General features: G+C 44.8%; 1 protein-coding gene across 1 annotated transcript in view; it reads right to left on the reverse strand.

Moving 5' to 3' along the window:
* LOC124717134 (esterase FE4-like) overlaps nt 1-3930 on the reverse strand; it is a 91434-nt gene extending 87504 nt beyond the window's left edge. Inside the window, exon 1 of the mRNA XM_047243873.1 lies at nt 3770-3930. Within this exon, the coding sequence (XP_047099829.1) occupies nt 3770-3919 (150 nt within the window). The 5' untranslated portion in view covers nt 3920-3930. The remainder of the gene's footprint in view (nt 1-3769) is intronic.
* Nucleotides 3931-9837: the final 5907 nt, after the last annotated feature.

Below are 9837 nucleotides of genomic sequence, written 5' to 3' on the forward strand. Positions count from 1 at the left end.
TACCGTGCACTATTCAGTGTCCCCTCGACGATCACCAGTGGTGTACGGCCAGTGTAGGAGATCGCTCCCCGCACCATGATGCCGGGTGTTGGCCCTGTGTGCCTCGGTCGTATGCAGTCCTGATTGTGGCGCTCACCTGCACGGCGCCAAACACGCATACGACCATCATTGGCACCAAGGCAGAAGCGACTCTCATCGCTGAAGACGACACGTCTCCATTCGTCCCTCCATTCACGCCTGTCGCGACACCACTGGAGGTGGGCTGCACGATGTTGGGGCGTGAGCGGAGGACGGCCTAACGGTGTGCGGGACCGTAGCCCAGCTTCATGGAGACGGTTGCGAATGGTCCTCGCCGATACCCCAGGAGCAACAGTGTCCCTAATTTGCTGGGAAGTGGCGGTGCGGTCCACTACGGCACTGCGTAGGATCCTACGGTCTTGGCGTGCATCCGTGCGTCACTGCGGTCCGGTCCCAGGTCGACGGGCACGTGCACCTTCCACCGACCACTGGCGACAACATCGATGTACTGTGGAGACCTCACGCCCCACGTGTTGAGCAACTCGGCGGTACGTCCACCCGGCCTCCCGCATGCCCACTATACGCCCTCGCTCAAAGTCCGTCAACTGCACATACGGTTCACGTCCACGCTGTCGCGGCATGCTACCAGTGTTAAAGACTGCGATGGAGCTCCGTATGCCACGGCAAACTGGCTGACACTGACGGCGGCGGTGCACAAATGCTGCGCAGCTAGCGCCATTCGACGGCCGTCACCGCGGTTCCTGGTGTGTCCGCTGTGCCGTGCATGTGATCATTGCTTGCTATAAGTGTAGAGATTTGTAAACGTGGCAATGTACTGAATGATATTGAAAATAAATAACAACGTACATTACATGTCTTCTAACTCGGAAAAAATCGGAATAGGGCATATGTCCTTATAAAGTTTTTTCGTTCAAATGGTCATCTTCTCAAATCTCCGAATACTGACCATTCCCCCTGGGATATCACGTATAGCACACATCTTTTCTAGTGGTACACATGGAACTAATAGTTACCAGAACTACATAATATTTTATGTAATGAGAATAATGCTTATTAATTTGAGGGTTAGCACTTCCTGCCACCAACACCATCAAGCAGTACGAAAGAAAAAGAACAAATTTGTTTGAACTGGTGATACGATAAATAAAAGGTATCTGCACTGGTGTACAGCGAAAAAATTGTTGTAGATTACTCCAGAGGCTACTTGGACCAGCTAAGAACGACGTCATGTCATTAACAGGTTTTAACAGACATCATGATGTTATAAGAAACCAAGAGATACATCAATGTGATAACCGTTACCTTGTATAGAATATCGGCATCACGTTGCGAAGTCCACAGCTGTCTGGTCGAGATATTTGTGATATCGCATATTTGGCAACTTTCTAATCTCCGACTTTTGGACAACAACATTTTCGTTTCCTGTATACCAGATTTTCCTTTCTACCGTTAGCTCCACGCTTCATTCTTTGGTTAGCTTGCGTATTTCCGCATCTGTGCTTTTTGCGAAATGAGCCTCTTAAGTTATTAGTGGCTTTTTCCATCTTAACGTTACTGCAGATAATTAAAGAGTATTTTGCCCCAGATATGTTTTGCTTTTATTTGTAAAGCACCTTCACAGTGTTACCGTCTCTTGTTTACATGTGCTGCAAATCACTGCTTTTTCCTTAATTGTTAGCACAGATTGAGGTCGGAAGAAAATTGGTTTCTCATTCAAATTTATAAATTGTCTTTCGAGCTTGGCCTCCACTAGCAATTAACAATGAAGCTAAAAGCAGTTGCTTGCAGAATGTGTAAACAAGTGACAAAAACACCGTCAGTAAATTAACCCACGCAATACTACCTGGGGTGGTGGGGAGTGGGGGCGGGAGAATTTTATGCCCACCTTTTGAAAAAATTTGCAGTAATTTATGTTTTGAAATTCTGAAGAAAAGTATTTAAAAAGAATTACTCCAGTAGAGTGTATATATGTTTTAAACGTTAAACCTTCCAGTTAAAGTTAACTCAAAATTTACATATCAGTACGAGATTACACTTTCCCTAATGAACGTCGTATCCAGTATTTCCGGTATCTGTGCCTCACTTACACATCAGAACCTCTTTAAAAATATGTTTCGAGGAAAAGTCGGCAACAATGAACAAAACTTGCTTTCTTAACATTTTTTGTGTTGGTCTTAAAAGTCTGTAATTGATATTGCTGAAAGGTATTTTCAGGTTTTGGACACTCCTTACACATCAGTATCTTTTCAAAAAGTATGCTGGTAATATAATTCAACAACAATTATGAAATTTTTAAATTTTTTTTAGGATAGCCATAAAGTACCTCCCCCCCTTCCCCACTTGGTAATGCGCATTATGGAAAATGCTTTGCTATTGATAGGGTTGCTGACCGTAGAAGACGCTTCATAAATGAGAGCGAAATACATTTGGCGAAAACACTCTAAATTTATTTGCAGTAAGCTTAAAATGGAAAAAATCTATACTAATTGATTATAATAGGCGCTGTGGAAGATTGCCATGCAGACAAACGTAATCGCCTCTTTGCGATGACTTTATACTGACCTAAGAGCGGCTAGAGAAATGCAGATGGGGATTTTCATCAAACTTAGATTCCTATTATTTCTCACGGAATGTGCTTTTTTCAGGATATTCAGCATCGTCAGTTGTTCAATGCTCAGATAACGAAGAACTCTCTCATGTACATTATGTTGTTGTAGTGATTATCATTAATGTCCAACAAGAACTAATCGGTAACATAACTGCCTTGAAACACACTGACAATCACAGTTATTGAAATGTCACCTTACCTAACAATGCACACAACTGATATGCAAACAGTCTCAGTCGATTGAGCTGGACGAGAGGACCCAGTCCACTCCATGTAAGCACAGCCCAAACTATCGTGGAGCCACCACCAGCTTGCACAGTGTCCTGTTGACAATTTGGATCCTTGACTTCGTGGGGTCTGCCTCACACTCGAACCCTACGATCGGCTCTTGAAACAGGACTCATCTGATCAAGCCATGGTTTTCCAGTCGTGTAGGATCCAACCGATATGCTTAAGAACCCAGAAGAGGTGCTGCAGGCGATGTGGTAGAGGTAGCAAGAGCTCTTGTGTCAGTCGACTGCTGCCAGAGCCCATTAATGCCACATTTCGCTGCACTGTCCTTGCGCATATGTTAGTCATACGCCCTACATCGATTTCTGAGGCTATTTCACGCAGTGTTGCTTGTCTGTTAGCACTGACAAATCTTCGCAAACGACGCTGCTCTCAGTCGTTAAGTGAAGGCCGTCGGCTGTTGAGTTATCTATGATGAGAGATAACACCTGAAATGTGGTATTCTCGGCACACTTTTGGGATTGTGGACGTCGGAATATTGAATTCCATAACGATTTCCGAAAAGGAATGTCCTGCACATCCTGTTCTAGCTACCGTTCCGCGTTCAGTCTGTTTATTCCTGTCGTGGGCCCATAATCACGTCTGAAACCCTTTCAAATGATTCACCTGAGTACAAATTACTGTTCCGCCAATGCACTGCCCTTTTATACCTTGTATACACGTTACTACCGCCATCACCATATGAGTATATCGCTATTCCATGACCTTTGTCACATCACTGTAGCGTTTTCTAGGTTTTTGGGCCGAGATCATGATAAATGAAGTACAGATCATTGTACCCATTCCTCGCAAGTCTTTCACTGAACCGTATAACCTTGCTGTAGGACTCACCTTGAAGCGCAGAGGTCCGACCGGTGGCGCCGCGTAGGGGATTCCCTGGAAGGAGCAGTAGGGGAACCCCCACACTGTGCGCCGGCGGCGGCCGAGCAGCTCGCCCTGCGGGATGCGCACCTTCACCGTCGCCTGCTCTGCGCCCGCCATGCTAGCCGCTACGTTTGCTGCCGCCGCTGAAATGCGCCTTCTTATATTGTGGCTGGTCGGCTCCAGGTGGTTACGTAACAGATGGCGCCGTGGAAGGATAAGATTACGACAGCCTCTGCCTCTTCACAGTGACGAGGCAGAAACCGCCGCAGTGAGTCATTCTGTGATGTGTAGCTTCTAATGGGGCAGCTGCGAAACACTGGGACGAGGGTTTCCGCCGAGCAGTGCGGCGGCAGTTAGATCGTTGGTGCTACCTAACCGCTGTATAATCACTTCTCTACAACAACGCTGCACAGTGCCATTCATTATGTTCACAGAGGAACAAACTCTTCGTCAGACGATTCTGAACGGTTTAAACTACGTCATTATTCCGTAACTTATAGCTTCGTACTGACACTTGACTTTGGATCGGTTGCTGTTGTTGCGTGTTCAGTCTGAAGCGAGGTTCGACGCAGCTCTCCGAGGCTAATCTTTCTGTCCAAACCTCTTCATTACTGCAAACTGCATCTATTTGAATGAACATGGATAATGTAATCTAACCTTCATCTCTCTCTGCAGAATTAACTGACCACACTTGCTTTTATTACCAGACAGACTATACCTTAAAAAATTAACTGCCATAATCCCAGTTTTGAGATCTGTGTTTCTAACGACAATGTTTTTATTTGTAATTATGTTGGCAGCAATTGTTAGTATTCTTTATTGTTATGTATATCTTTTTCAAGCTTATTCATTCATTGTTAATCAGTGGTTGTTAAATTAGTGATCTTAACATGGCTATTTGTGTGAAGAAGCAAGGTTTTTCAGAGTTATGCAAGTAGAACATTTTAAAAACAGCATAGTTATACTTTTAGGTACATAACTTCTAGTAGGTGTGTACTTGAATGTTCTGTAATGGTTTTAGAAGACGTTTATCGTTTGTTTATTTCCAAGGCTTTTTTATTTCCACATGAGGGCTCTCTGAATTTCCATCTCCATTTGGGGCTCATAGCAGATTCTGCTTAAAATCGTATTTTGTTTTTCTTTTCTCGCTAGGTACAATGAATCGTTGAAAATCACTTTATACACTCCTGGAAATTGAAATAAGAACACCGTGAATTCATTGTCCCAGGAAGAGGAAACTTTATTGACACATTCCTGGGGTCAGATACATCACATGATCACACTGACAGAACCACAGGCACATAGACACAGGCAACAGAGCATGCACAATGTCGGCACTAGTACAGTGTATATCCACCTTTCGCAGCAATACAGGCTGCTATTCTCCCATGGAGACGATCGTAGAGATGCTGGATGTAGTCCTGTGGAACGGCTTGCCATGCCATTTCCACCTGGCGCCTCAGTTGGACCAGCGTTCGTGCTGGACGTGCAGACCGCGTGAGACGACGCTTCATCCAGTCCCAAACATGCTCAATGGGGGACAGATCCGGAGATCTTGCTGGCCAGGGTAGTTGACTTACACCTTCTAGAGCACGTTGGGTGGCACGGGATACATGCGGACGTGCATTGTCCTGTTGGAACAGCAAGTTCCCTTACCGGTCTAGGAATGGTAGAACGATGGGTTCGACGACGGTTTGGATGTACCGTGCACTATCCAGTGTCCCCTCGACGATCACCAGTGGTGTACGGCCAGTGTAGGAGATCGCTCCCCACACCATGATGCCGGGTGTTGGCCCTGTGTGCCTCGATCGTATGCAGTCCTGATTGTGGCGCTCACCTGCACGGCGCCAAACACGCATACGACCATCATTGGCACCAAGGCAGAAGCGACTCTCATCGCTGAAGACGACACGTCTCCATTCGTCCCTCCATTCACGCCTGTCGCGACACCACTGGAGGCGGGCTGCATGATGTTGGGGCGTGAGCGGAAGACGGCGTAACGGTGTGCGGGACCGTAGCCCAGCTTCATGGAGACGGTTGCGAATGGTCCTCGCCGATACCCCAGGAGCAACAGTGTCCCTAATTTGCTGGGAAGTGGCAGTGCGGTCCCCTACGGCACTGCGTAGGGTCCTACGGTCTTGGCGTGCATCCGTGCGTCGCTGCAGTCCGGTCCCAGGTCGACGGGCACGTGCACCTTCCGCCGACCACTGGCGACAACATCGATGTACTGTGGAGACCTCACGCCCCACGTGTTGAGCAATTCGGCGGTACGTCCACCCGGCCTCCCGCATGCCCACTATACACCCTCGCTCAAAGTCCGTCAACTGCACATACGGTTCACGTCCACGCTGTCGCGGCATGCTACCAGTGTTAAAGACTGCGATGGAGCTCCGTATGCCATGGCAAACTGGCTGACACTGACGGCGGCGGTGCACAAATGCTGCGCAGCTAGCGCCATTCGACGGCCAACACCGCGGTTCCTGGTGTGTCCGCTGTGCCGTGCGTGTGATCATTGCTTGTACAGCCCTCTCGCAGTGTCCGGAGCAAGTATGGTGGGTCTGACACACCGGTGTCAATGTGTTCTTTTTTCCATTTCCAGGAGTGTGTAAAGGAAACTGGCGAGACTGTAAATGACCCCAATTTCGTGCATTCTTCTGGTGATGAGGTGGAATGTATAAGCCCACTGACATCGTCAAGGTCCTTCCACATTGAGTAGATGAAATGCCTGTCTGTGATGGTCTCGAAGAAAATATATTGGACGAAACTCTTCCAGCGGATGTTCCAGATGTCTTCGAAGTTGGTACCAATGAATAAAGGGAGGACGAGAAAATGCATACCATCGCAAGAAGAGAATGAAAACTAATGTCACTTCTAATTTAACAGCTGAGGAAACAAGTTATAGTGAAACTTACGCTGACCTAGCAGAAACTGAACAGCCTTAAAAGGAAAGCCTGCAATTGATTGCTTTGAAGAACTTTTTGATGAACAAGTACCGAATTTGACTGCCAGTGAATGTGTTCAATATGATACACACAACAATGATCACAACTTTGATCCAATGAGTGCTTAAAAACGTTCTTAGATATATTACTCTTCACTGGATACTAGGCTCTCCCAAAGGTACAGTTACATTGGAATGAAGGTGAGGATTTTGATATACGGTGCTACGATAGTGCATGAGCTGCAGTAGATATCTGGAAATCTAGCGCCATAATCACTTCAATGATAATACACATCTGAACAGAGTCACAGCTAACGACAGGGATAAACTTTTCAAAAGTCTCCCTGTGATAGACGCCCTGAATAAGAAATTCACGAAATTTAAAGTTTTTTATGATTGCCTAGGCATTGACGAGTAAATGGTTCGACATTATGGACACCATTATCTAAAACACTTCATTCGTGGGAAACCGGCGAGATTAGGATTCAACCACTGGGCGATCATAAGCTATTCCTGTCACACATTGTCTCACGAATGAAAATATCCCACTTCTCCAATTCAGAGGAATGGTGGCAACGCCATATCGTGCTCATTCATCCGCTGCTTCTGATCCAAAAATGAGAGGACGTCCATTATACCCGAAGGAATCCACCTCATGTGTTCCATTTGAACTCACGACTTCTCGAACCGTACACGTGATTGAACTCAAAAGATCGAGGGAAGAAAGAAAGTGAGGAATTTACAAAAAAAAAAAAAATGCAAGGAAGCAGTGCTCCGTGTACAATATAGGACTCCATATCGAATGCTTTGTTGTCTGCCACAGAAAATAAAAGGAAATATAAAAAGATAGTAGCAAGTGCCACGATCCCCATTTGAGGATTCTCTAAAAAATAGCGTTTAATTCAAGAATATATCAGTTTTTATTTTACATCGCTTATCCCAGTCTCTCAATTAGGCAAACCAGAAACAAATACAGACTGGAAGAAAAAAATTGACAGTTAATGGGTTAAAGGCTCAAGATGTGTCCTATCATTCGATCTCTTCTTACATTTAGCTCACCAGCATTCTTCTTTAGCATCTCATTTCAAAAGCTGCTATCCCCTTCTTGCCTAAACTGTTTACAATCCACATTTAACATGTAATCAGGGCTACATTCACGAAAACACCCCTCAGGAAAGTCTTCATAACACTCAAATTTACATTCAGTATTAGAAAACTTTCTACTACTAGTCTGCATTTTATATCCTCTCATCTGTCGCCATCTTCAGTTATTTTACTACGCAAATAGGTAAACTCATCTACCACCTTTAGTGTCTCTTTTTCTAATCTGATTCGTCTACCTTCCCCTGATTTAATTCACCTACATTACATTAGGCGTGTTTTACTTTTGTTGTTGTTCCTCCTGCAACGTCTTTTCAAGACATGATTCATTGCTCTCCCAATTCCTTTGCCATTGACTACAATGTCAGCCGGCGCTGTGGCCGAGCGGTTCTAGGCGCTTCAGTCCGACCCCGCGCTCCTGCTACGGTCGCAGGTTCGAATCCTGCCTCGTCCATGGACGTGTGTGATGTCCTTAGGTCTGTTAGGTTTAAGAAGTTCTAAGTCTAGGGGACTGATGACCTCAGATGTTAAGTCCCATTGTGTTTAGAGCCATTTGAGCCACTACAATGTCGTCGGCGAAACTTCTCAGTTTTTGATCATGTTCAGTGAACTTTAATAGCGTTTCAAAGTTTCTCTTTGGTCTCCTTTACTCCTTACCCAATGTACAGATTTAATAACATCGGAGAATGGCTACAGCCAGACAGCAGTTATAAGTGTCATACCCTTTGAGTCTCAGCAGTCTGATTTCTGAACACATTGAAGATAACTTTTCGCTCACTGTATTTTATCCTTGCTACCTGCAGAATTTTAGAGTGTAGACCAGTGAAAAATCAGTAAAAATTTCTCTAAATCTAAAAATGATATGAACGTGTTTTTGCCTTTCATCAACATATCTTGTAAGGTACGTCGTCCTACCAGTATTGTCTTGCATGTTACTACATTTCTCCAAAACCTAATCTGATCTTCCCCGTCGTTGGATACTACCATTTTTTCCATTCTTCTGTAAATATTTCGTGGCAGTATTTTGCAACCATTACTCATTAAACTGATGGATTGATGGTCATAGTTAGTATTCCTGTGTTTCAAATTTAAGTAATCAATTCATATATATTGTACTGAAGAATGTCGTTGCTGGTATATTATGCCCGGTGCATTTTATGCCTCACAGTGCTGAGTAAGAAATGCTCCTCCCCCTCCCCTCCCCCTTCAAACGTGCGTATCTCAACTCCTTTATCGGGATATCTGTTAAACCTGTATGTGCTATGTTCCATAATAGTATGTAATGATTAAATGTCGGTTTAACGAGCTATTGCCATTTTATCTGCTACTGCTTTAACCTGTGCACGTGAGGAACTGTCTTTACGGAGTTTCCCATGTGTCTGCATTAACCACACGTGTTTACTTAGTCCATGTACGGAGGCATGCTGGGGGTGGAAGCTTACTATCGGTTCGTAGCGCACTGGCTGCCCGGACAAGCCCCGCAGCCAGCCCGCAATTTATAAGAGAAACAAATATTTAATGGGTTAATGCGTCACTGCAGTGATATGAAAGTTCATGACGAGTCGCCAGAAGGGCCAGGTGCGGGTAAGGATTCTTTAATCATTTTTGTAAATAATGTTGACAATTACTAGATACAACACAGCATACGAATCAACACTAATCACACAATAGCTAACTACTTCTGTGGTGCACAGTAGTGTTACGTGGCTGATGTTGTCAGCTTGTAGTATCACCCTTTTTCTCTCAGTTTTTCTCTTCTAGTGCAAATGTTTATGCATAACTGCGCAGGTGATCTATAGGGATCAAGGACTAATCATGACTGCGATAGAGAAGCTCTGTGGATAAAATGTGGAACATTACGTGTACTACGGATTTCCTTACTTCTGATTTAGAATTGCGGGGAGTAGGATCGCAATAGAACTATAATTAGCGGCATTGTTGTAAGCCGGCATTTTGAATGCTGTATGGAATTGGATTAATTATGCTAACATTC

Source organism: Schistocerca piceifrons, chromosome 9, assembly GCF_021461385.2.
Source record: "Schistocerca piceifrons isolate TAMUIC-IGC-003096 chromosome 9, iqSchPice1.1, whole genome shotgun sequence".
Classification (NCBI taxonomy): domain Eukaryota; kingdom Metazoa; phylum Arthropoda; class Insecta; order Orthoptera; family Acrididae; genus Schistocerca; species Schistocerca piceifrons.